Raw genomic sequence first — 27,284 nt, forward strand, 5'->3', positions numbered from 1 at the left:
TTTTTATTTTTACGATGCCTTTAGCTCTTCCTGGATCCTGACATCTATTAGCCTCTGACACACTTTGAAGTGAAACTTGTGCCCTGTGTGTATCTTAGAGAAAGGGACAGTTAGAATGAGTTAAACTGGAGGAGCAAAAATAATGTAAAGGCCACCAGAGATGAAAATGGGAACTTTTTAACATGCCAACTTATCTACATATGCAAATGAGTTTAATTCTCAATAGCTCCATCACAGATTTGGAGAAAGGCCTTCTACTCTCATCCAGTCTATTCCTCTTTTTTTTTTTTTTTTTTAAAAAAAAAAAAAATCAGTAGCCGGGCGGTGGTGGCACACGCCTTTAATCCCAGCACTCGGGAGGCAGAGGCAGGTGGATCTCTGTGAGTTCGAGACCAGCTTGGTCTACAAGAGCTAGTTCCAGGACAGGTTCCAAAACCACAGAGAAACCCTGTAAAAAAAAAAAAAATCAACAGGCCAGGTAGTAGTGGTGCACTCTTTTAATCCCAGCACTCAGGAGGCAGAGGCAGGTGGATCTCATTGAGTTCGAGGTCAGCCTTGTCTACAAGAGGACAGGCTCCAAAGCTACAGAGAAACCCTGTCTCAAAAAGCCCCCCCCCCAAAAAAAACCCAAAAAACAAAAACCAAAAATACCCACCAACATCAAACTAAAATAATAGCTGAAGTCAACCATTGTATATATCAGTGACTGAAGAAAGTACTGATATAAAACCTATACAAACAGCACCACAGTCATGAGGGTTTTAGAATTGGATTTTTTTTTTTTTGACTTTTAGTTTGCTTTTCCTTTTAACTATTGCAGTTGTCTTTGGTTACCGCAAAACCCACATTGTGTCTCTGTAGAGCCCAGCACTGCTATGACTTCAATAGAAGGTACAAGTTTGTAATTCAGCTTGTAACTCCAGTATAGCAAGGACAAACAGGCTGGGGTACTCAGGAGGTGAGATGACAAGCGGCTGGCCCTGATCCATCAGCATCACTGTAATGAGGACATGTTAACAGACCTGGAGCTTTCTTCATAGCCATGTGTGTCTGCTAAACTTAGAACAGGAGTTCTAGTTATTTTTTAGCAAAAAAGAATTAGCTAAAAACATGCCATTTCCCGGAAAGCACCAGGTATTTTGTTGTTGAGCAATCTCTTTAAATGGTGATAGCTTAAATATTTACCAGGAACTTTTGGGCAACTCCCACCTTTCAGTAAAAAAGACTTTGTTTTGAATCTAATCCAGGCATCTGGGTCAGAGTCGTCACTCAGCAGGGAGTCCCAAAGAGAACCACATTTCTGAGTTCCAGCGTCCTGTTCTTTCCTGCCTAGCTTTCAGCACAGGAAGATGTAGCAATGCTGCCTGATTTGATGCAGGAGTCCGACACGGTGGGAAAAGATGCCTCCTACAACGGTTTTGCCACAAAATGCCTATTAGAAAATCTCCCTACCCTCTAGAGCAACTTCAGTCATTTTAAAACCTGGATGTCAGCTTCATAGGAGCTATAATGGCTACAGATTTAACTCATTGGATTATGTATCAGCTGAGTGGAATTATTTTTCATGATGAGCATAGCACTTCCCCAATGAGTGGTTATTGTAATAAAAATCAGTACCTTCTCCTTTTGTGGGTTTGTGTGTGTGTGTGTGTGTGTGTGTAAGAAATCATAGGGTGTCCTGGCTGTTAACACCCAATCTTTTCTTAGGCACATTTAGTGCTTAAATGAAGCTCTAGGATTACGAGAAAATATCACATTTGGGATAGATCTGAATGCCATTTCTACTAAAGCGTGTATGGAATAGATTTATTCTCATTTTCAGGGCTACTTCAGTAATCCCCCTTTTTCCAGCAGCGGTTCTTACCGCACTACCTGAATGTCTCCTCATACACGAGCAATGTTTAACCTCAGCGTGTGCTTACACATGGAGGCACACCAAAGAGAGTGTGTTCAGATCATTAAACACACAGCAGAACCCCAGATAAACCAGATGACCTGTGGTGTGTGTTAGTATTCGGGTGTCTGGACTGGCCCGCTATCAGCTCACCCTCATCTGGGCTCATCTCAGCCTCGTGTGTCTCCACATTCCACCTCACGGTTGTCAGAACAGTCACCAACTGTTTTCCGTAAAAGGGGGAAAGAAGGCAGACGATCCAAACATCCCATAATAGAACGTGTGCACTACAAAATGGTTCCTCCCTAGAATCCTATTCTTAGAGTTCTTAGGTTCAAAACCCAGTCTTTTGTATTTCCCAGAACCCACTTTAGGATTTGTTCCAGGTCTTTGTTGAAATGAGATCCCTGAACTTGAACCAGGGCACCATGACTGAGTGTCCTCAACTGAGCACTGGCCTGCCAGCCTGACACCGCCGGTCTTCTACATGGCTAGCACCCACCCAGACAAACTCCAACACACGTGTTTTGGTGGGGTCAAACATGACCAAGTAACAGAGAGGCAAAGGACAAAAGGAATGGACCGACACTGTCCAGTGAATACCACGTGATCTGTAGCAACACCGACTCCATTAAATCCACAGAAAGGAGATGCACTTGGATGTGAGCGGGAATAAGACATTGAAAGAGACTGGATCATTTGCTTGTGTTTCTACATCATGGATTTACACTCTCATCACTGTGAAAACCCGAAACATGCATAACCAGCAGCTTTCCACCTTCTAGCTGGTGAGATTTATACCTTGATGACAGTCGATCTAAATCAGGGGTCAAATATTAGAAGGAGCTAACAGCGACATGAGATTTTTGTGATTCCAGTTTATTGAATGAGTAAATTCATAGCTTTATTTGCATACAGAAAAGTGCACAAGAAGACAGGTACATACAAAACAGTTGTGTGGCTGATCATCATTTTCAAAAATTCGGCCATCTAGAAATAGTTACCTCCAGGTTAGCACATCTTTATGTATTTGGAATTTTAAAGTATGATTTCAAGTCTCTGTTTATAATAACTGAATAGGAAGTTAGACAGAAAAAAACCCATATGTGGTAGATAAGTAACGATTAGCATTAAACAGAAACCCAGAGGACTTCTTCAGCTTGGTTTACTTGAGGCTAATCAACAGAGGCTCACAAGACCAGCTTCTTGCTTGAATCCTGAGCAGTCATTTTCTTCTACCAAAAGGTAAGATTATATCAACACCCATAAGACCTGAGCATTAAAGGTCAAGAATTAAAAAAAAACAAAAACAAAAAAAAAACCTCAACATAAACTAAAGAAAACTAAAGAGTTTGGCAGGAAAAAGCCCTTCAGTACTGTATAACAAAAGGACTGAAAATGAAAACGCATTGCATAGGTTTCCAAGGTTATGCAGAAAATATTGCAGGCAGATTTTCAATGATAACCTCAAATATTCATTCATCACCCTCTCTCCTCTCTTCAATTATTGTCTTAGTTAACTATATTACTGTCGTTTCAAGAAAGTTTGCAGTTACCTGATAAAGGCATAGAACAACCTCCAGTAAGGACCCAGTGTGTTGGGTACAGTCACATTTAGCTTTCAGAATATAGTCCTTCATTGCTGAGGAGTCCAGTTTCTTTCCTGTGTTAAATTGCTCTCTGGAAGTTTAAGAGAATGATGCCCTATTCCATATGGAGGATGAGGATGGTGTACCTTCTAAAGTCTAGGCATTGGGCTAACAAGGACTGAAGGCGAGTGTGTGTGTTCCAAATCGATGAGCCGTTCAACGCCTTTTGACCTATGGAAAATCTGTTCCTGGGTCTTGTTTATACAAACCCAGGAGCAAAATGGACCCAAAGGCGGATGGGAGACAAAGACAGGGAGAGATAAACAATACATTTTTCTCTTTTAAAATAACCAGCAGGAGATTAACAATGGGATCTCCTAGGTCCTGGGAGACATCATCAGAATAAAAAGAAATTATACTTTTTAAAAAGTAATTGCCACAATAATCATTTTTATTGAGAAAGAAAAATCACATGATATGAAATTAGGATCATCAAGGAAAATTCAGGCCATAAGGTCAGCAGGGTCAAACAGCTGCAAAATGTCTGGAATGAAAACAATGTGAGGCCCCAGGGAGAAACTGTTTTATTCACCTTGAATAATGCCTGATGTTTGGTGTTAGAATTTTCTCCGTTTCAAATCGATGATAAGCACCTCTGAGGGCATGATTTTGTCTGATAATGACAAAATGGTCATCTTGAACAGGTCCTCGTTTGTGATTGAGAAGTCTTGCTTTCATTTTACCCAAAAAAACCTTTCTGAGTAGGGATGGGAAGCAAGGTATCTTGCTGTCCTAGTAACAGAATGTTTAAGTTATTCTGCCCACCAGGAACACCAAATGACTTGGAGCTATGAGGATTTGGGCATTTCCTCAGGGGAGCGCCAAATGAAGGGTTAAGGTGGCCGCACCTCCCAAGTGGAGGGTAGAAGGGGGAGTATTCTGAGAGGGTCGCAGGGCACAAAGGACAAGAATTTGGCAGGGAAGCTACTTCATTTATAGTATAGAGAGTTTAGGAGCTTAATTTATGTAAAACCATAGTTTCGGTTTAGCTTCAGCCTAGACAGAAAGTATAAGGCATTTTACAAGAGGCAAAGACAAGTAAGGCAACAGATAATATGTCAAAGGTGGAAGGAACAAGGACAGAGGTCCGCACGTGTCTGGCTCTCAGCTCTTGTCCTTGGCTAAAGCCGGTCTTTTGTCCCTCTGGGTAGTCAGCTTGACAATGTCCTAGAGAAACATGGAGAAGAATGGTTAGGATATTGGGGTTGAATAACAGTGTATTACAGATGACACCATCATTTTTAAATGTTAGGGATAGGACGTCCCAGAGCTGATGGCAAGATAGAATAGACAAGTACCATCCATCCACTAGGTGTGATAGTGTGTGCTGATGACTTCAGCACTCAGAAGGCTGGGGAAGGAGGCACCAGATTTCAAAGCTAGCCAAAATCATATAGCAAAGCCAAGACCAGTCAGAACTAATGAGGGAGGCCCTATACCAAACCATCTATACCTGCAAGGATTTACCTGGACCGGAGCAACTGAATTGGGAAGACCCATCCTAAATATGCAATGGGATTTTAGGCTAAGTAAGAAGGAGGGGCAAACTGAGTACCAGTATCCATGAGCTTCTGCTTACTGACTGATGATGCAATGAGACAAGCTGACCTTATGCCATGACTTTCTCGTCTTGATGGACATCAGCCATGAGCCCTTCCTTTCTTAGGTTGCTTTTGCTAGGTATTTTGTTGCAGCAACAGGGCAAGTAAATGATACATCACCCAATCTGTGCCTAACTTACCAATGACATTTTAGTCATTTATGTATAATGAAAAAAAACAGGTTGGTACTAAGTTGTAATTCATGGTTTCAGAAATCCTCAGGGAACTTCACAATGCATTCTCCATAGATAATGAGAAACAAATATTATTATTATTAGATGTGAGGAAGTTATCTATTACAGATAACTGAAGAAAGAGTTTAGCCTTGATTGGTTGAGGAAATATTGAAATAAAACGGGCTTGGATTCATTTCATTCATGTTTATTGTTCTACCCTTCTGGCTGTGCCTTGTCTAATGTCATGTGACTTAGCTTAATTTTTCCCTTCTCTTTGGTGTCATGAGATCAGAACACAACTGGTGTCGTTTATTGGTGAGAAGAACAGATCACAGGGAGCCCTGGCAGAGCCTTCAGCTTTCCTAGAATAAGTCCACTAGAGTCAGGATGGTCAAGTCTCTCACTTAGTTTGCACTTCTACTGCTTCTGAAGACAACATTGACAGCTGTCACTGGGGTCAGAGGAACACATCACAGCTCAGGGACCAGTCTGAGATTATTCTTGAGGAAAGAGATGAAAGAAGTTGTACTGTCATTGGTTTCAGAAAGTCCTTTAAACCTGGACATTTTATAGAAAAGCCAAATTGTTATGAGGATGCTTTGCCTTCAACATGATTTTTTTTTCTTTTTCTTTCTTTTTTTTTTTTTTTTTTTTTTTTTTGGTTTTTCAAGACAGGGTTTCTGTGTAGCTTTGGAGCCTGTCCTGGAACTAGGTCTTGTAGACCAGGCTGGCCTCAAACTCACCTCCCTCTGCCTCCCGAGTGCTGGGATTAAAGGCGTGTGCCACCACCGCCTGGCCAACAGGAATTTTTTTTTTAAAGTAAGTCTGGGAATGTAGCTGGAAGGAGCTTCATTCACGGAGCCCAGTTTTGATCTCCAGAACTACATAAAATTTGATGTAGTGGTACGTGCTTTTAACCCCAGATTCACGGAGCCCAGTTTTGATCTCCAGAACTACATAAAATTTGATGTAGTGGTACGTGCTTTTAACCCCAGCACTTAGGAAGTGGAAGCAGGAGATTCAGAACAAGGTCATTCTCTGATAAAAAGAGAGTTTGAGGCAATGTTCTATTGAATTTATTTCCATATAGACCTGAACTATCAAAAACACAGGACAGAAGATTTTATCTCCAAGCTTGACTACTCTTTGTAAGAATTAATTTCCTACATGCTCAGCCTTATTATTATTAAATTATCAGAGTATTGATTTTCATACCTATTACTCCCAAATTACACATACGTAGCCTCTTTCCAATTCTAAAAACAAAACCTCATCCTTTACCCTCTGTATCACAGTTTCTCCCCATTCACCCTACTGCAAGAAAATGCTAAGTAGGTTCATCCACTTACAGAAGCTAGGCGAAAGGATTTCCAAAAGGGCTCCTGCGGGCATCAGAAGATGCGGGCTGAGAAGCCACCTAAGAGATAAAACAATACAACAAACGCTATTACAATCTTAAGAAAAAACATGTGATTAAACCTGTTTCATTTAAGCAACACTTAACACAGCGGTTCTCAGCCTTTCGAATGCTGTGACCCTTTGATGCAGTGGTGAATGCCAACCATAAAATTATTTCATTTCTACTTCATAAATGAAATGTTGCTACTGTTATGAATCATAATATAAATGTCTGATATATAGCTCCTGTGAAAAGGCCAGTCAACCCCCAAAGTTCGCAATCCATAGGTTGAGAACTACTGACTTGGGCCATAAGCCAATCAGACATTGTACGTGTCTACAGAGACCTTTGTCTTACTTGCTTGAAGATGATAGTACATATTGTTTGTTCAAAGTCAAAGCTGTGGAGACTCTGCATTTGCTTCCCTCTACTTGGAAGAATCGCTTGGAAAAGGTATAGAACTATTGATGGGAGATTAAAAAAAAATTAATCTTTAAAGGTCTTTAAGAGACTATTTTGAGTCCGCTTCTCCCATGTTTTCACAAGACCAGTTCAGTGAAATCCAAGGGGAGGTTTCTGATAGTGTTATTCCTCAAGTTCAGGAGATGGGAAAGCCTGTGGAAGACAAATCTCACTCCAGCTTGACTGGATGTTCACACTGTGAAGTTTCCTAAGAACACCTCATAGGCAAATAGGCGTTCCCAGCAAAGAGTTGTTGCATGGGACAGGTAGATTCAGGAAGCTGCAGGGGTATGTGGCACGCTCTTCTAGCATTCGGTACTTACGGAGGGCTGTGATGAACTTAAGCATCCTTTGGAGAAGGGGTTCTCAAGTGAATTGTCAGCAGACTTGGTACCCGAGAGGAGACCCTGTCTGGGAACTGGCTTTGGTGGTTCTGGAAGGCAAGGGACCCAAGCAGTTAGTAGACAAGTTTTGCTCCCACACAACACGTGTTCCCTGACTGGCTTACCTTTGAAACTTAAATCTTTACACCGGTGAAAGAAAAAAATCACCACGCATACCAGGACTCTATTCATCTATCAGAACAGAGAGCTACATTTATACTTTATCTAAAGTGGAGGACTCTCAGAAGTCCCTTGCTTGTTGGCCATGAATGTGGGCTATATATATATAATTACCATTCAGCTCTCCAAATGCCATTTCTATAGCTCTCGGAAGCCCTTTCAACAACGGTCACTGGGGGGCAGCATTGGGCCAGTCGTTGGGATTGGCGGAGGTAAAAGGAGGTTAAATTACCACCAGAGGCCCGAACACCAGAGCAAGCAGGAGGCTGACTACTGATGAAAATAGAAGGGTCCTCTGAGTTTCCCATGCGACTTTAAGGCAGCTGAAACATTAGTCGGCAGATAAGTGAGCAAACTTACCGTTAATCTTGCTCAACAGCTGATTGGCATCAAAGTCGTCATGGTCTACATGCTCCTGAGGGATGCCAACTTTATTGTTGAAATAGCTGGAGAAGGCACTTGAAGTCCCTGTGGCAGGTGTCTCCCCCTTCCTTGAGGGTACGACAGGTGGCTGCCGCAGCTGGAAGTCCTTAAACATTTCCTTCACTTCCTTGACTTCTTTGTCCCCGAGTGGGTCTAAGCCAGTGAAAGCGTCACTGGGGATGTCCTTTAGCGGGCCATTTCTGGGAGGTGGCTGAGGAGGCGTGGCCAGAACAGAGGGCAGCGCAGGCGAGGGCTGAATGGGCATGGCAGGAGGTGAAAAGGTGTTACTCTGGAAAGGATTCCCCAGGGAGCTTGTGGATGACCAAGCATTGGGCGGTGCCACGGGCGCAGCCGAACACCAGACTGCGGGGGCCGGAGGGGAAGCTGGGGCCGCAAACGACGAAGGCTGGTTCCAAACTTGAACCGCTGGGGTTGTACCGAAAACGATCGGCTGACCGAAACCTGAAGGCTGGCCGCTTATTATGGCTCCGGGGACCACAGCTGTAGAAGGACTGAAGACGACAGGTGCCCAAGGTCCTGCTTGAGGGGGTGTTACTGGAACACCACCTGAAGGAAGAGGGAGAGAGATGTTATCAAGAGGCAAGCTTGAAGAGAATTACTTTATTTTTATAATGATGTACTAATTGTATGAAATCATGAATTTAATTGTGACTTTTCAAACATCCGTATAACATACTTTGGCTGTCTTTGTCCCTTTGACAAGAATTCTTGATTTTTAAGAAGCATGACTTTCTGGCTGTATCTGTAGACCACTCCCAAGGCAAACTACTCTGTGAAGTTGTGAATCTGACTCAGAAATAATGGCTTCAAGAGATTAAATCACTCTGACGGTTAACTCGTTCGCACCGTTTAGCTGGAATTCGAATGCTTGTGGCTTGTTCTTTCGACCACACTTCTTCCCTCGTTAGAAGAGTAATACATCCTGTAAGTTCCTACTCATGAATAAATGGATGCTTACCAAAAATGCATCGATGAACCTCCAACACCCTGAACAGAACTTGCGGACAGTAAGAACTGATTTGTCAAGTGGACAAACAAGCAAATCAGTGATGATCAAGTAGTTAATTAAGACAATTCACTGTGGAGTCACTATTTAGTTTTTGCATTTAACAGCTGGCTCCTGCTGAGGACTTATGGGAGCCAGTTATCATGGATGGACACAAGTTCTCCAAAAGCATCTCTCCTATTTTAAAGGGTCCCTCCTTTTTAATGCTGTCAGACTTGACACAGCTCCATAAAGGGAAGATAAAACATAGCCGAGATCCACATAGTTTAGACTTTACACATAAAAATGGAAGAAAGACTATTATCCCGGGATGGCTTCTTCCAATAAAAATGCTTACTGCCATGTGTCACTTGCTAAACGAAGTTAGAGCAGAGTAGTTGGAAGATAGGAGAAGCAGCCCCTTTGTGGATGACTGTGGTCTCCTGTCAGAATACTATCTCCAGGGCCTGCCTCCCTGTCATGTTCTTCAGAATGCAGTTGCCTCACGAGAACCCAGGCCTCTCCAGCCTCTGTTCCGTAGGTGGATCCATGCCCTGCATCCTATTCTAACACAGGTCATTCATTCTCTCTGCAGTAACCACCCGCTAACTCCAGTCCAGCCTCACCCTCAGTCATGGATGGTGCTACCTGTTCTGAGGGTCAGAGCACAACATTCTCTCACTATCCAACCAAGAAAAGGCTTCAAACTTGGGATAGAAAAGATTTATTGCTGTTGGGTTTTTTTTTTTTCCCCAGAGTGAGAAGAATTTTGAAATGGGGTTAGGGGCTGTTATAGGGTCCTCTTTTTTGATCCGTTCATTATCATGAATGCTGGCATCTGGTCAGGAGCACACCTGCTCCACTCCCATAGAATGGCTACCTTACTGGATCAGCATTTCTCATTGAGGGAACGGAATCAAGAACATATATAATGAAACATGGGAAGCTCACAGTCCATGCCCATAGGGATAAACTCAGGTACCTTGGCCCTGACCCCAGCACATTATTCTCCCATTTTGGCCTCTTCACAGCAAGGCACAAGAAACAATTACTTGTGCAATGGGAAGCTAATTCACATACTAGCTTCACAGACACATGGGGGTCAGGACTTATTTGCATTATGGGACACATTCACAGAAACTGTGACATAACTTCTCTTTTTAAGCCTTAAAAGTGGGTTTAGCGAATCAAAGACCTGGATATTAATCCACACACCTTCGAACACCTGATTTTTGACAAAGAAGTAAAAAATACCAAATGGAAAAAAGAAAGTATATTTACCAAATGGTGTTGGCATAACTGGATATCAACATGTAGAAGAATGAAAATTGATCCATATCTATCACCGCACATAAAACTCAAGTCCAAATGAATCAAAGACCTCAACATTAAGCCAGCCACACTGAACCTCATTGAAGAGAAAGTGGGAAAGTGTACTTGAATGCATTGGCATAGGAGACCACTTCCTAAATATAACCCAGCAGCACAGACACTGAGAGAAAAAAATTAATAAATGGGACCTCCTGAAACTGAAAAGCTTTTGTAAAAGAAAAGACATGGGAAACCAGACAAAACAACAGCACACAGAATGGGAAAAGATCTTCACCAACCTCACTTCAGACAGAGGGCTGATATCCAAAATATATAAAGAACTCAAAAATCTGGTCATCAAAAGATCAATTTAAAAAAATGGAGTACACACCAAAACAGAGAACTCTCAACGGAGGAATCTAAAATGGCTGAAATACACTTAAGGAAATGCTCAACATCCTTAGTCATCAGAGAAATTCAAATCAAAAGAACTCAGATTCCATCTTACACCTTGTAAGAATGGCCAAGATCAAAAACACTGATGACAACTTATGCTAGAGAGGTTGTGGGGGAAAGGGAACACTCCTGCATTGTTGGTGGGAGTGCAAGCTAGTACAGCCCCTTTAGATGTCAGTGTGGCGATTTCTCAGAAAATTAGGAAACAACCTTCCTCAAGACCCAGTAATACCACTTTTGGGTATAAACCCAAAGGATGCTCACTTGTGTCACAAGGATATGTGCTCAACTATGTTCATAGCAGCCTTGTTTGTTATAGCCAGAACCTGGAAATAACCTAAATGCCCCTCGATCGAAGAATGGATAAGAAAAATGTGGTACATTTACACAATGGAGTACTACACAGCAGAAAAAAATAACATCTTGAATTTTGTAGGCAAATGGATGGAGATAGAAAACATCATTTTGAGTGAGGTAACCCAGACACAGAAAGACAATTATTACATATACTCCCTCATAAGTGGTTTTTAAATATAAAGTAAAGAAACCAGCCCACAAATCACAATCCCAGAGAACTTAGACAACAATAAGGATCTTAAGAGAGGCATATATAGATCTAATCTACATGGGAAGTAGAAAAAGACAAGATCTCCTGAGTAAATTAGGAGCATGGGGACCTTGGGAGAGGGTTGAAGGGGAGGGGGAGAGGTGAGCAGAGAAAAATGTAGAGCTCAATAAAAATCAAGAAAAAAAGAGAAGAAACACTTAACTCACATAGTTGTTGTGAAAGTTAAATTTATGTTTGTGCAGATGCATTGCAAGACTTTGATCTGTAAGATCTTAGAGTAATATAATTTATTTGTAGGTAAAAGTTTTTAATTTTGATTATGTTTGAATTACTTCTCAAGATTAATAAAAGCATAAAAGCATAGCTGTTTGTCTTTTTAAAAAGTGGGTTTAGTTTAAACAAAGTAATTGACAATGTTTCAAAACACATTAATATTGTGAATGGAAGGGTCATTTTATTAATCGTTTCAAACATTGCGAAGTGCAAAAATAAAGATATGAAAGGAAGCCCCCATTTACCATCCTTCATCCTGAATTACTTGTCTTTCCTTGAAAAACTCTGAACTCTAGTCATAGATAGTATCAATGGGAGTGCCATTTGTAAAAGAGGAAAAATATTTCATTTGCTAGGAAGTGCTTGGTAAGTCTGCTTTTGTGCCAGCCTTCATTCCCATCTCCCAGACTCCGCCCATTATGTTTCTAAAACATTTATGGGCCCAGCTGGAGAAAGTAGGGGCAAGGACTGAGGAAAAAGAGAGTGCAGGCATAAAGCATTAATTTTATTACCTTCTGAATCTAGATCAAAACACAGGGTTCAAGTCAAAGCCGAGGGCTCAGTTTCCTGTAGTGCCTTCTCCCCGCCCCCCAGATCTCAAGAGGAGGCAGTCCCCCAGCTGGGTCCAGCGGAAGCCAGACCTACTACCTTCCAGGCTTTGGCTGAGGATCACTGCCAATGGACAGGGGCTACACTGTGGGGCTCAGTTTGAGTTCCACGTCCAAACTTGGAAGAATCATCAGTATTCTGCCGTTGTAGACCCCAAGGCCTCAACAGGGGCATATCGCCAAAAGGCTTCACTTCGTCTGAATAAATTAACAGTTATAGGGTCCAGCTGTATCTTCAGGCTGACTTGTTAAATATTGGCTGCTAGAATTCTTCTAGGCATTGATAGGAAACTCCAGAGCTCTGGGATGTGATCTAGTCACAGACCCTGAATGCAAGTTCTCTGCCTTTCTATGAAGGAAAAGACACCAGCTGCTTCACTGTGGGCATAGGGAAAAGAGCAATGCCAGAAAAGGCAGCTTCTGAAGGGCACAGCGTATTCCGAGTGTCTCTGGGTGCTCTAACATCAAGCAGAAGCCTGGAACTCACTGACTTCCCACCTTCACCTGGATTTCAACCACTCAGCATTGGTGACAGCTGCCTTCTCAGCCCTGTTCCAGACATGTTTAGACAGACTTATTGTGGGAGACAGAAATTCTCTTTGAGGAAAACAGCAAAGGAGAGAAGACGGGAAATAAAGGAGGAAAAGGGATCTTGGTGACTGATTCTGTAGAGGGTAGGGAAAGCCATGATCTCCGTTCAGATCTTACCAACGGGTCAGAGAGTCCTCCTTGATCCTTGGTCCCCCACCTCCCAAGGCAGATTCTCCTTGAGTTTGCACAGGTGACAAGAAGCAAGCAAAGGGAACCCCCGGCAGGATGGCACAGACTGTTGCTGGGGGTCCTGAAACTGAGCTATGAAGCCTGAAAAGAACCAGAGGCTGTGCAGGCAGAGTAACAGGACCAGCCCTCAGTCAATGTGCTTGCTTCTACCGTCATCCTGCAGCAAAAACTCAGGGGAGCCAAAAAGTCAGAAACAGATTTTAACCCCCAGCATACCCTGCTGTCTAAGAAAACTCCATCTATGCTCTTTCTAGCTTTACTTTTCTCCTAGATCTACTTAGATGCACTTCTAGAAAAATTACTCATTATGAATTGCTAAGGGGTAAGTCTTCAAAAACAGATCAGAATCCGTGCCCATTCCCTGCCTACTTAGAGCTAGGGGCAGAGCTGAGCCCAGAATTTGACTTTATAATTTAGCCTTGCTTCTTGCTTAACCAACACCCGCTCTGGGGCACATAAGAGGAGCTGAGCCTCGAGAGGAGACAGACTTCCACCTATCACGGCAAATGGTATGGAAAGCATGCACGCCCCTGCTTCTGCTGCGCAGACAGCACACAAGGCTCCCTCAGTTCATCTCCTTTTCACCATTGAAGCCAGTCTGACTTCAGAATCCCTTACAACTGTCTCCCGAAAGCCACTGCCAGCTGTTCAGGGTCATGCAATACTGAAAATGGACTTCTTGTCCCATGGCAGCGCAGAGAGCTGAATTCCAGTTACCAGGCAGGAATGTCACGGCATGTGATCTGTGCAGGGGTTAAAGTGAGGGGGGCGTTGCTGGAGGCCTCCCCTATGATGCCACCAGCACAGGAAGTGCCTTCCTCCTGTGCATCATCACTGTGGGTGATAGTAGCAGAGCCATGTCTGATTCCAACCCTGGGAACATACCTAGACCTGCAAGGGGCCCCATCGGGGCAGGAGCGCTTGTTTTGAAGAGATCCAAAGGGTTGGTTTGAGGGGCCGCAGGTGGTCCTGTGGGTGACGTCTGGCCTGGAGGTTCTGAGGCAAAGATGTCTGAGGCAAGCAAGTCATTTGCTGAAGACTGACAAGGAGGGGAAGGAGGGAGAAGAGTTACTCAGGCCAGAGGCAGACACATCTGTCTCCTACTCTTTACCCCAAAACTAACCTCCGCATGAAGGAAAATCTTTTATTACTGGCAAATGATTACGGCTACTAGCAAATAAAAGAGCAAAGGTGAGGTGTGTAGGGGTGGGAATAAGACGGCTGTAGTGAGCAGATTAATGGATAATACCACCTCGACTTGCAAAATCAAATCTATTTTTCTTATTTTATCCTTTCATGTTAGTCTGGTCTCCTTGTTGGCGAAAATTTGCAGCTGGGAAAGGAAGGGCAGTGTAAGTATCCTAAATAATTTTCTATCATTCCATTAGATCTAAATCAGTTTCCATAGAGATGTGACTACCTTCAGCATTAGGTACGTCTGCACCTCCTATGAGAGCTTTGAGGAATCGCTTACAGATACTGCACTTGGAGTCGCTTTTGAACGGAGCTGGTAATAGTGATTGTGTGAGCTTCTAAGTCAATGGGTTATTAAATCAACATTTACATTTAAAAGAGGAGACAGACTGGAGACTTGTATATACCGCCACCATGGACATCCGAGACTATGGGTGTGCCGGGTGTGTTAGTGTGGGGGCAGGACCAAGGGAATCACAAGACCTCTCCCCCTCCCGTCCCAGAACGTGACAATCAAACTTACCAGAGGCACAGAAGCATAGCAGCATTAACAATGGAAAACAAAAAACAACTTGTGTTTAGTTTAGTATTAAGTGACAAGACATGCAAACGGAAAGCAGATGTGACAAACACTGCCAGGAAGCGGAGGAAGAATGTTGACTAGAAAGGGGCATATTCTTGGAGGGTCGGTGTGTCTCATCCCACCTTCTACTTCACAGCCACACAGGGAAACTAAAAGAGCAGCGGGGAAGAGAGCTCGCGTCACACCACCCTTTGGTATCGAGCATGCACTCTGCTAATGGGGATGCGGAAAAGACAATTCACCTTAGCAGTCCTTCTGCCTCTTCCCGGTTTGGTACTTTGTGGAGGTGGGATAATTGCTATGGAGTCATGCGCGGAGGACTGGACAGAGCTTTCCAAGTCCTGCTTTACGCCATTCGGTACTGAGAGTCCTTTGGGAGGGCTTCCCACAAAAGGGTTCGGGGAAGGTTTGATATGGAAGCCATTCTGGTCTCTGTCAGATACCCCATTTGGAGTTCTCACTGCTTGCTGGGTTTGCGAACTTGGATAGGGCCACGGGCCTGCCTGAGCTTCCTGTTTGCCAGTCCGGTTAGAGATCTGGTCAAATTGCTGACCAAAGTAATCGGTATCACCGTTCAGGGGCCCTTTACTCAGCGGAGTAGACAAGCTACTCAGGTTCGCTTTCTTCTGATCTGGAGATGTGAGAGAATCAAACGAAGCGGGTGCCGATTGGTCTGGCTGTGCAAAAGGATCATCACGGAAAGGATCAGGATTAGGGGTGGGAAAGAAGTTGAGATTGGCAGAAAAGGCATTTTCAGGCAAGAAGGATGCCTGAGGTTTTGGTCGAGGGAGAGAACAGGAGGTGACGCCATTGGTTAAGAATGGATTTTCTCTTAAAGAGTTCTGATTGGTGTCGAGTTCAGAGTTTAGATCCACTAACAGGATATCTTTGCTTTCCTAGCACATTTGGGGGAAAAAAAGAGAGAGAGAGAGACAGTGTTAGTCCATGTTATAACTTCAAATGAGAAAACTACATCAAAATGACAAGGATTACCGGGGTTCCTATTAGAATTTGGGACTATTACCATCTCCCATGAACCCCAGAGTGTTTACTCGCTGGGAATTAGTTCCTCACTGGGCTTGTGAGCTGTAAGTTCCCCATGGGGTCTGCCCTTCCTTTAGTGAAATCTTGTTAAATTCATCCTCTCCTTAGTCCATACATTCAAATGGGCTAGGTTCATTATCTGCGTTGGTTTAACTGACGTCTTTGAATTAATTGGGACTCACTCTAAATGCTTATCTGAATATACTGTTTGAACCTATGAACTGATTTCAAATACCTAGTCCAGCTTGCTACCTGTGAAACACGCAGTTCATAGTCCTTTTTTTCCAGAAGTCTCTAACATTCCCTCTCTAAATGAGCAAATTCTTGGTTAATATTCATATGTGTACCGTGTGTTTGTGTGTGTGTGTACATGCACGTGCATGCATGTATGGTGTTGGGAATTAAACCAGGGTTTTGAGTATCTCAGGCATTCTACCACCACTAAGTTATACTCCACGGCTCCAGATTTCATGGTTATGGCTGTGACAAGAAAGTTAATTGAGGGAGAAAAACGAGATACTCCATTTTTATCTCGGTCTGTGAGTCTGAAAGAACTAAGATCTTACTAATGGTAATGGTCAAGTTGGACCTCTCAACTTTGCCATCCTCATCCCTTCTTGGACACACCTTTTGTGTGACACGCAAAATACTGTGCACATCTAATCAATTACACACACACTAACCTCATGTCGATGTACATATTTTCAATATATTACCCGATTTCCTCTATTGTGGGAGTGATCTCGCCTATTTAGTATTGAAGTCAGTTAGCTAATAACTGAAAGGGTTTAATGAGGGTTTAGGACACAATCATCAAACCATGCAAAACGCACAATTCTGCTAATTCTCCTCTTTCTCTATTGCATTAGAAAAATATAGATGTTAACTATCCAGTTTTCTTCATTTGTTTTATGAAAATTGTTAGCATCAAAGCTACCAATTTAATCAATTTGACATGTTTTTATTCTAATTCATAAGTAATTGCGATTTAAAACACTGGAAAAGACTTTTGTCTGATTTTGATCCATTAAATACTTAACTATGCCGGCCATAGACTAGAAACAATACACATTGTCCAGCTGGAAGGAAGCTAAAGTAGATATCTAGTGGTAACCTGGGTAGAGTACCATTTTCATCACTGGGACAAGAACGATTCAAAAGAAATCTGAACTTCTTCAACTAATAAGGATAAAAAGCATTCAAAAGTCTCTGTCTTTTCAAGAAAAGAAAAAAGTCCTGTTTCTCTTTTGTGACCATAGAAGAGACCACAAAATCAGGTTTTCAAGCTGTATTTTTTTCTTTTTACTTTCTCTACTGGAAAATATGAAATCAGGTTTTGCTTTTTTGTTTTTTGTTTTTTTTTTTTTTTTAAAGCCTGGTTGTCTTTTTATACCTAGAAGAATTCATCACAAGAAAGAGCTTAAATTGAAAAGCTTTTAATCAAACAAATGAATTGGAAGGCTTCTTAATGAGTGGATCTTTAAGCAATCAAAAGGTGGGATAAGATGCATTCCGGAAGCTTGATTTCAGTATTTATTTGTTTTCTAAAAGCCACCTCTAGGTTAGCATGGTTGGGTGTTCCCAGCTGGTAGAGTTCTCTTTTCCAGACACTTCAGAACAAGGTCTTAGGACACCAAACAGGAGCCACAGTTTTAGACTTCTGAAGAGTCACCCTACGAGCAAAATGTATAAGGCTCTCCTCAGGTCAGGGCTGTTGTCAATCCAAGCATAAGAGTCTAAGTAAAAGACTAACTGGATGGAGGGAAGGCTCGTCTATTCCCACAGTCAGAGCTTCCGGAGTGCTTTGGAGACTGTCAACACTCCGCTGGGCTACCACCTGAGCACCTCAGACAGGCCTGGAAGTGGCTCAAGCCGCTTCAGCAAGGGGGTGCGGAGATGGCAACCTTGGGACACAGATCTACAGCTCTTCTCTGGGTACCTAGCCTCCCAGAGATGGTTACTAGCTGAGGCCTCAACCCCGCTGTTGGCTTCCTGCCACTCTATACGTGCATTAAAACCAGTGTCTTTAGAGCCACTTTCGGAATGCTGCATGGCAGAACCCCACTTGATTTGCCCTAGCTACTGTCTATTGCTCTATACCCTTCAGTGACCAGCTCTACTTCAGAGTTTTCTTTATACTTTTCTTATTAATATTTCTATTTCAGTTTTACCTGCGTCTACCCCATGCCATTTCTGGGGGTATAAATGTGTATACATACACATATTATTTAAACTTCGTACCCAAATTTAATCCTCTTATGCCAGGTTTAACCTCTATGATGGTGGATCATTTTCTGTAGTCTTTCAAGTGGTCAGGTTTTTAAAACTAAAAGATCATACTTCCTACTCTTCCTCCTTCACTTTTTTCTTGTCTCTGGGTCTCTGTACTGTCTTCCCTCTCCTTCTCCCCCCTTTCTCTTTATTTCTAAAGCACCGTGAAACATAGTGTTCCAGAAATTTTGCAAAAAAATTTAAGTTCTAAGAGATGTCAGCATATTATTTGAAGTGCATAAAAGTTTTGTTCATCAGTTTGGTAGGAGCCATAGCCACTAGGGATAACTGAGAGAGCCTAATTTATATATTTTTCTATACTTTACATTTTCCAGAGCAGTTGTAAGAGTTGAAAACCTCTGAAGCATGCTAGTTTTATAAGTCGGAGAAACATCTATTTTGTGACCTCTGCATATGGATTCAATGCAACAGAATATATTGGCAATGTCTAGCCAACATATAATTAGCCCTATTAACCATTTTTTTTTAAAAAAACTTACCAGATAGTATCTACTTTAATTAAATTTATCATCTTAACTTATTTTTTAAACTAAAGCTTGAATTTCTACAAATAAAACATTTTTAGTTTGTGAGAACTCTAGTATAGGAATAAGGATCATCCATTTTGTTTCTCATTTGGTACGACGGAACGCTTCAGAAGTCCACAAAAGTCAATTAAACAGTAAGTGCCTTCTTGCTTCTTCTGCAATTCCACTTGTGTCTCAAGAGCTTTCCACTCTCTTGGAGGGCCCATTTCGGTGTGTCACTTTGAAAGATGATTGTACAGATATTGATTTCTTTTATCTACTAATAAAGAATTGCCAAGACTGTTGAGAGATCCAAAAGAGTCCAGAACTAGGATGGTCCTTCCAGCTTTAGCTAACCTAAGATGTCAAAAATCTTGCCCTGAAAACACTAAGAAGGATTATAAAAATGAAAGTTCCATGGACAAGCAAGAGGGGAAAGACTCACTCTGAAAGACTACCCAGGAGTTCTATCTCCTCTATTGTAGGTTCTGCAAGGACTTTATGATGCTGCGCAGTGTGATTCTCACTCATGGGTACAGAGACTAGTGTACACAGTCCATCCTTCAGTGGACTTGTGGGTTTATGCAGTGAGGGTGTACATGCTGGGCTTCTCTGTAGTACTCTGGGAAGTGAGAATCCTTCTCAGTTTCTCTCTGATTCACTTCAGTTCCTGAGATCTTCTGCACATCATAAAAACTTACTTGATAATTTCCTGATTTGAAAAGAGTCTTATGCAAACATTTCCTCCATTATTCTACATGCAATAATTTACTGTTTGCCTAGCCATTGCCTTCTTATCCTTGGTGTTCAAGTTATTAACTCCCTTCCTTAGAAACATTATGGGGCGGGGCAATGGGAGCTGGGGAAATGGCTCAGAGGTTAAGAGGTCCTGACTTCAGTTCCCAGCAACCACCTGGTGGCTCACAACCATCTATAACAAGATCTGGTGCCCTCTTCTGTCTTGCAGGGATACACACAGGCAGAACACTGAATACATAATAAATAAATAAAAAGAAACATTATCTGAGCCTGCATGTTTGGTGAGCATCATTCCCTTGGCTTTGTCACTAGTCTCAACACTGTCCCTGCTAGACAGAATGGTTGATGGTAACACTTAATGTGTGTCTTTTTTGCCACTATGCTTTGCCAATAGCAGGTGCTCAGGAAACTAGGATATAAATAACAAACGTTGATTCAGAATGACATGACTACTTCTGTGTGAAGCCTGTTTTATAGAAGATCTGAAGAATATGACCTTCAATCTGAGCATAAATGAGGTTTTTTTTTTGGTGGATCAACATTTTCATATCAATAAAGGAAAATATTGCTATATGCTCACATGACTGACACAGATTCATTAATATTGAGAAGACTTGCTCTATGGTAATGCTCTATAAAAACTCACAATTTTCTAAATGAAAAGACTTTTGTTAATCATAAGATGAACCTTGTTTAACTCTTTTGTTTGTTTGTTTATTGTTTTTCAAGACAAGGTTTCTCTGTGCAGCCCTGACTGTCCTGGAACTTGCTTTGTAGACCAGACTGGCCTCAACTTCACAGAGATCTGCCTGACTTTGCCTCCTAAGTACCTGGATTAAAGGCATGAGCCACCATGCCTGGCTCCTTGTTTAACTCTGATTTCATGTCAAACTCATGCTGGATAAATTGCAAAAAAAGAAAAGAAAAAGAAATAATAAAACTTAAACAATTTAGGATTTATCATTTAACACATATACTTCTTTCAAGTAGACTTATGCCAAGAATTATAATTTAGTCTTTCCTTCTGATCCCAAATTATTACCAAGAAGAAGCACAATGGTTGAGTAGCACAGATTTAACCTCTATGTTATATTAATATATCTGAATTAGTAGTGGTAGCTTCTTATGGTGACTTAAGAATCAAATGATCTTTCTAGTAGCCACTTCTATTTCATGAGGAAAAGTCAAGACATTCCAAGTTGCCATGAAATGCTCAATCTTTCTAGTTAATTGTAAATTTGGGATTATAGATGTTATTTCAATTACATTGCAAATTTAAAAGCAAAACACTTACTGTTGGACTATTTAGGTCTGGAGGTGTAGACATGTCCCCAAACAAATCCATCTGGTCAACACCCTTAAAAAAGTATTTGGATTAGATTCAGATGTGTCTACTCAAAACAATGACTTTGTCTATCATTGTAGCTGTTTGTGTCCTAAACTATGGGAAATAGTTGTAACAACTGGATTGCGATCGATTTCACACAGATTTGATATTAAGTTCCATATGTCAGAAAGTGAAGGCTTGTTTCCAAGCTCATCAATCACTCTGGCCAACACCTTAAAGAAGAACTATATTAGAGTCTGCTGATCTACTCAAAAGACTATGTGGTAGACTAACGTAGATATTACTTGAATGCATAGGAAAATATTTGTCCTAATTGAATTTTACTATGGATTCAATATAGGTCCAGTATTAGCAACATTTGCAGGAGGTAGAAACCCATGTTCAAAGGATCACAAAACATCCCAAACATACCAGCTTCAGTTTGTTAGCTTGATCATCAAGGGTCATTAGGGCCTCACTCCCATTCTGAAAATAACAAGCAATTATTAAAAGGATTTGAACTGATGAAGTCACCCCATAACATTCATTTCCACGCCTGACTATTTCACGAAGCTGTTATAGCTTGTTCTCCAATAACTTTAGCTACTGAGCTTCCATGAGAAGAGTGGTCACTGGCCCAGAGGATCAAGTCAGGAGGGGAGAATGCTCTTGCATGGAGCCAGCATGGCTTCCACACATCACACACAACACAAGAGAAGTAAAGAGGCAGCTCTACCTCTTCCACTTTGCTGGCTTCTTCGACCTAAAAAGAAAGACAAAGATTTACTGAGCTTGGGATTTGGGATGAGAGTTAATAAAGGAGCAAATACTGCCAGATTCATAGTTAAAGGGGGAGGGGAAGTCTTGTATATTTTGCTATATGTTCCCTTTCCCCCTTCACATAGATACGAGATTTCCAGATTTAAGCTAGGTTGCTCTGTCAAGTCCTTTAACTAATGTGAATGTTACAGGGACCCAGAGGCTGAGAACAGATGTTCCTAAACATGATATCCCACAATTGCCCTGCTAAGAACGACAGACAGGTCTATACTTAAAAGGAAAGAAGTCCATCTCTTCAGACAGGGCTTATGAATATGACACTAAATAGACCCTGAGTATAGTATTGATCCAGCAGAACTTCTATCAAACAGAACTTGCCTTTTTCTTTTCTTCTTCCTTTTTCTTTACATTGTAGATAACTTGAAAAAGGTCTTTAAGATCAACGACTAAAGGTTCAGCCTGAAGCAACAGAAAGGGTTAACAGCGTTTTGTTCTCATCTTTATTCTTTGACCACACTCAGTTACCATTAATACTTTCTATTTCCTATTGAGATTCCTTATAATTATCTTCTGGATTATAGAGGATCACCACCCTCAGATAACTAAAGGATACAAGGTTAAGAAATGTTTCACCACCGTTAAGAATATATTTATCACAATAGAATTTTTTTCTCAAGACAAAACAAGAGGAACCACGACAGTCTGAGTTTCTTCAAGGTTTCTGGGAATAATTCAATATTATTCTAAATTTATTAGTAGCATTATTAGAAAGTCTATCACAATTTCTTTGCCACACATGTGAGTATCAGTGACATTTTAAATAGATTCTTTAGGCATAAGTCATTGTCTGATGATGGAGGAAGGTCATTGGTTAAAAATAAAGAAACTGCTTGGCCCTCATAGGTTAGAACATAGGTGGGTGGAGTAAACAGAACAGAATGCGGGGAGGAAGAGGAAGTGAGCTCAGATGCCATTTCTCTCCTCTCTGGGGCAGACGCCATGCTGGTGTGTGCTCCAGAGCAGATGCGATGAAGCTCTGACCCAGGATGGACGTAGGCTAGAATCTTCCCAGTAAGCGCACCTTGGGGTGCTACACACATGAAGAGAAATGGGTCAAGCAGTGTTTAAATGAATAGAGGTTGTGTGTTGTTATTTTGGGGCATAAGCTAGCCAGGCGACCAGGAGCTGGGGCGGCAGGAACACAGCCCACAGCTCCCCACTACAGTCTGAGTGGTGATTGACCAAAAGAACCAATGACTTAATGAACTGTTTCGAGTAATTCTTCTTGTTAAGAAACAAGCACCCCTACTCTCAACAGAGGGCTAGTCCTCATGTGTACTATGTCTTAGAACTTACCTGTTGGCCAGTTTTTATGGCAAAAAATTGATGCTGGCCTTCTCCTCCACACACATATCCAAACGCTCTGTTGTCTGTCACATCACGAGCAATGAAAGAAATCTTATTTACTGGATGTTCATGTTCTATTACCTAGAAAGGGAACATAAAAGAACAACAGTGAGTGATATAGACTTGTTGGCTATCACAGCTACCTAGCAGAGGGCTATAAGAAGGCATACACCAAGAGGGTAAAGCCTTTGGTTCAAGGCTAGATCTGATTTATTTCTGCTAAAAAGGGCTCCAAAAGGAAGAGTTAATAGAAAACAAAAGTAGAAGATCACTCTTTCTAAAAATCTAAGTACTTGACTCTCATTCTATCCAAAAGACATAATACACAAGGAAAGACTGAGGGGAATTCAAGAATTTCTAAAGTGAAGGAGGAATATGTAATCATCATCACCCCAAGTGAATCTGGGTGTTGTGGCCTTTATAGTCCCTGGGAGATTGAGACAGGTCATCAGTTTCCCCTATGAGTTCAAGACCAGCCCAGGCAGCACAACAAAATAGTATGTCAAAACCATCTGACCAACTGAAGAACCAAGTGAGAACATACCAAAATCAGAGCTACTACCACAATAAACAGCAAGATGAAAAACTGAAGTCAAACAAAACTCAAGTAGGTCCAACTTCCTAACTAAATGACAAACTTAAATGAACAGCCTAAGCTGGAAAACTGTCCAGCGGGCTCCTGTATTTTATTAAAATGACTGAACCCAGTAAACCCTTGAGCTATGAAATGCAACTGATAAGCATTTTCATCCTGTCCTGGAGGGACCTTGCTATGAGAAGTAAATGTGACAGAGACTCTAGTTAATTTTCTGATTTTCCCCATCTCTCTTGATCCTTTCTAGCCTGCATACGAGTTCAACTCTTGAAAGAAATCTGTAGGTGGCAAAATATGTCTTGAAGTTTATTTCCAAATGCCTAAGATCACTGAACAGGTAAGTCAACAGATACTCTTGAACCATTGAGTTTGATTTGACAGCGGGTCTTTAGTCTCAAAGACATTTTTGCCAAATGAAGCTTTTATGAAACAAATTAAAATGTCATATGGTTTATTAAATGTTATGAATCTATATTTATCATTTAAATGAATATTAAAATTAATGTACCAAAGGGATCATATTTGGAAAAGAAAGAAATAATGCTTATGAGAGAAACTGGCAACTATTGTCCGAGGGGCTTGAGATAAAAAGTTACTAAGGGCAGAAGAATAATGATAAAAGGCAATGATACCCGAGGAACTAAGGACCAGAGAGCTGAGTGGGCATATACCATGGCGCCCTCACCCTAAGTCTTGCAGGCAGATTTTTCATGTTAGATAACAGGTGCCTCTTGGAAGGGATGAATAGAGATCTTGTCATGTTGACTTGATATGAGCAGCAGAGTTACAGAAGACAACATTTTATAGAAAAAAAGGGAAAGTGCCACAGGAGGCCTGAAATACTATAGCTTTGGGGTACTGACCAGAATAAACTAAACAAGCAATAAAGAAGCAAAACTGATTCCACATGATAGATCAACCACTGCCACCCCCCCCCCCCCCCACCACACACACACACAAAACTAAAACAACAGCCAAAAATGTTGACATCTGAAGGTTGGGAAGGACAGAGCTGAAAGAGAGATGAAAACATTCTAGAGGTTTGGAACTAGTCACCAAATTCACACATGACCAATCCATTAAAATAAGTCAGATATTGAGATTAACCTCGTTTAGTCTGAAACTCAAAATAAATAGCATGCAACAGCAGCTGCACCCTTGTGTTTAGGGGCTTCTTCACATCTTTATAGGAAATGAATTTCAAAATGGGATATCTTGATTCCTTTCTTCCTATCGTCTATTTTAAAGAAGCCATGTGTGATATTATTCTTTTCTCTGTTTGAGGAAGAAAAGGAAATTTTCCCCAGGTCAGACTCAGGTGGTCAGCTACTGCTAGCAAGCACAAATTCTTACCCCAGTTTTCTCATCGATAATTTTGATACCAGACAGGGAGATGTTGACCCAGATCCTTTGCTTGTGTTGTCCCTGAGACCGGCCAGCCGCTGCCATTCCCTGGAGAGATTGAGAGAATAAGGGAAATAGATGGTAAAGTATCCTAGAATACTTTTGATGGCAAAAACTTTGGAAGATGAACTACTTTGTTTTCAGCTTGGATGGCATTGGAGAAAGGAGGGAGCATTTTTGATCAAGGGTAATGGAAACAGTAGAAGATATATGTTATTTCTTCAAGGGCTGCGGACGTAGCTCTGTGAAAGCATGCTTGTCTGGTGTATGCAAACTCATAAATGTAATATCCATAACACACACACACACAAACATACATACACAGAAGATGGCTCCTAAACCCTGCATTATTTAATTAGGTCCACATAGGAGCATAGTATAGAAATGAAAAATTCTGAAACACTGGGCTTGGGAAGATGGTTCACTTGGTAAATGTTTGCTATGTAAACATGAAGACTCCAAGTTTGATCACCAAAAACCCACATAAAAAGTTGGATGCTATGACACAGACCAGTAATCTCAGTGCCAGGGAGGCAGAAACTGGAGGATCCCTGGAGTTTTGTGGTCAGGCAGTTTAGCCAAATTGATAAGCTCCAGGTTCAGTGAGCTACTCTGTCTCAAAGAATAATGTAGGGAACAATTAAGGAAGGCACTCAATGTCAACCTCTGGCCACATTCATGTGCACACACATACACATGAACATGGACACATATGCATTTTATACACATACTTCCTCAGCCAATAGCCATTCTGTGACTTCTTTTAAATGTTTTTAGTTTTTATTACTTTGGGGTATGTATGTGCATGGTATGCATGTGTATAGAGGCCAGAAGATGCTAGCGAACATTTTTCTTAGTTGATCTTTTCTTCATATACTGAGGCAGGGACTCATCTGAGCACAGAGCTCACAGATTCTCTAGCCAAGCTTGCAATGGGAATACTGTCTCTACCCTTGATGATTGTGATTACAAATGGGCTGACCCACTTATGCAGCATTTTTAGGGGTGCTGGAGATCTAAATAAAGGCAAGAACCTTATCCATGGAGTCGTCCTCCTAGTCCCTCTTTTGTGTCTTCTATGCAGAATAAGACATATCACACACAACTGCCCATGGCTTTTAAAAATCATTTAATGATGGAGAGTTTAGGGACGGGTTTTGCTCATCTGAGTTTTGAGTTTACCCAAATGAAAGGGCACCCAAAATCTTGTGACCCTTGATTAAAGGGGAAGTCTACAACAAGACTCAACAGATTCAAGTAATGAACGACTTCTCTGAAAAGAAAACACTGGTGGATCAATATGTGAATGGAAACATTTGGGTTGAAAGGAGCTAATAGAATCCCCTTTTAGACGCATGGTTGAGACAGATAATGGCTTCTTTACCTTGAGTTTCATCATAGAATCTTGGCTCATTTTGTCTCCTCTTGCATCGGGCACATCATCAATCCCAATTAGCTTGGCCTTGTATTTTACACCATCACCTTTGAACCTGGCCAACAGATACTCATCTGTCTTTTCGGAGCCTGAGAAGTAAAAAGCAATGCAGGATAAAGCTTATATTTAAATGTCCCCCTTAGGTATGATCACATGTGCTCAGCATCCCCCCCCAAATAGCATAAATCTTTACACAGTAATTGGTCACACATGGAATTTCCACTGTCTCATTCTTACTTCTTTTGAGCAAAATCTCTCAATATTGAATATAGAATTGAGAGTAAAAGGGGAAAAAAAACCAGAAAACTACTTCCTTAAGATACAAAATGCAGAAGAGAAATTCATGAGAACACATGAATTGGGAGCTGGGAATATTTTTCATCGAAGCTTTTTTAATGTTTTGAGTGAATTTTAGAAAAATGGCATATTCTTTTAATGAAAGAGAAAAGAAAATAAGGCACAAAACTATTTTCTAACATTTTGAACCATCAGAAAACAAAAGCGAATTGAGGGTAAATTACCATGGCTGTAATTGAATAATTAACCCTTCCCATGCTGTCTCATTCCTGGAGCTGAAGGCAGCAGCCAGAGCAGAGCAGGAAGCTCGTGGCCCCTTCTCCAGCTCTGGCACACTAAAGACGTGAGCACTATTTACTACGTAAAGCCAAGAGTGTTTTAGTGAAAACAAAAGTTTTGATTTTTCAAAACTGGTGGTGCTAGTAAAACAAGATGGTAAAGAGATGACTGGAAGATAATTACACAATAGTTATGGGTGTATAATTAACCATG

General features: G+C 41.4%; 1 protein-coding gene across 6 annotated transcripts in view; it reads right to left on the bottom strand.

Moving 5' to 3' along the window:
* Nucleotides 1–2,766: 2,766 nt before the first annotated feature.
* Nucleotides 2,767–27,284, bottom strand: part of Dab2 (DAB adaptor protein 2) — a 54,655-nt gene continuing 30,137 nt past the window's right edge. For 2 of the 6 annotated variants that reach the window (XM_057789650.1, XM_057789649.1), the window contains exons 3-15: nt 26,445–26,584; nt 25,010–25,108; nt 23,011–23,142; nt 22,033–22,113; nt 21,611–21,637; nt 21,307–21,360; nt 20,842–20,904; nt 15,189–15,842; nt 14,055–14,208; nt 8,105–8,734; nt 7,505–7,614; nt 6,670–6,737; nt 2,767–4,710 (exon numbers count right to left, since the gene is read on the bottom strand). In XM_057789650.1, coding sequence (XP_057645633.1) covers nt 6,675–6,737; nt 7,505–7,614; nt 8,105–8,734; nt 14,055–14,208; nt 15,189–15,842; nt 20,842–20,904; nt 21,307–21,360; nt 21,611–21,637; nt 22,033–22,113; nt 23,011–23,142; nt 25,010–25,108; nt 26,445–26,584 — 2,207 coding nt within the window. In that variant the 3' untranslated portion in view covers nt 2,767–4,710; nt 6,670–6,674. The remainder of the gene's footprint in view (nt 4,711–6,669; nt 6,738–7,504; nt 7,615–8,104; nt 8,735–14,054; nt 14,209–15,188; nt 15,843–20,841; nt 20,905–21,306; nt 21,361–21,610; nt 21,638–22,032; nt 22,114–23,010; nt 23,143–25,009; nt 25,109–26,444; nt 26,585–27,284) is intronic. The other 4 variants (XM_057789652.1, XM_057789651.1, XM_057789653.1 and 1 more) reach the window with 3 other exon arrangements.

This window comes from Chionomys nivalis, chromosome 15 (assembly GCF_950005125.1).
Source record: "Chionomys nivalis chromosome 15, mChiNiv1.1, whole genome shotgun sequence".
Taxonomy (NCBI): Eukaryota; Metazoa; Chordata; class Mammalia; order Rodentia; family Cricetidae; genus Chionomys; species Chionomys nivalis.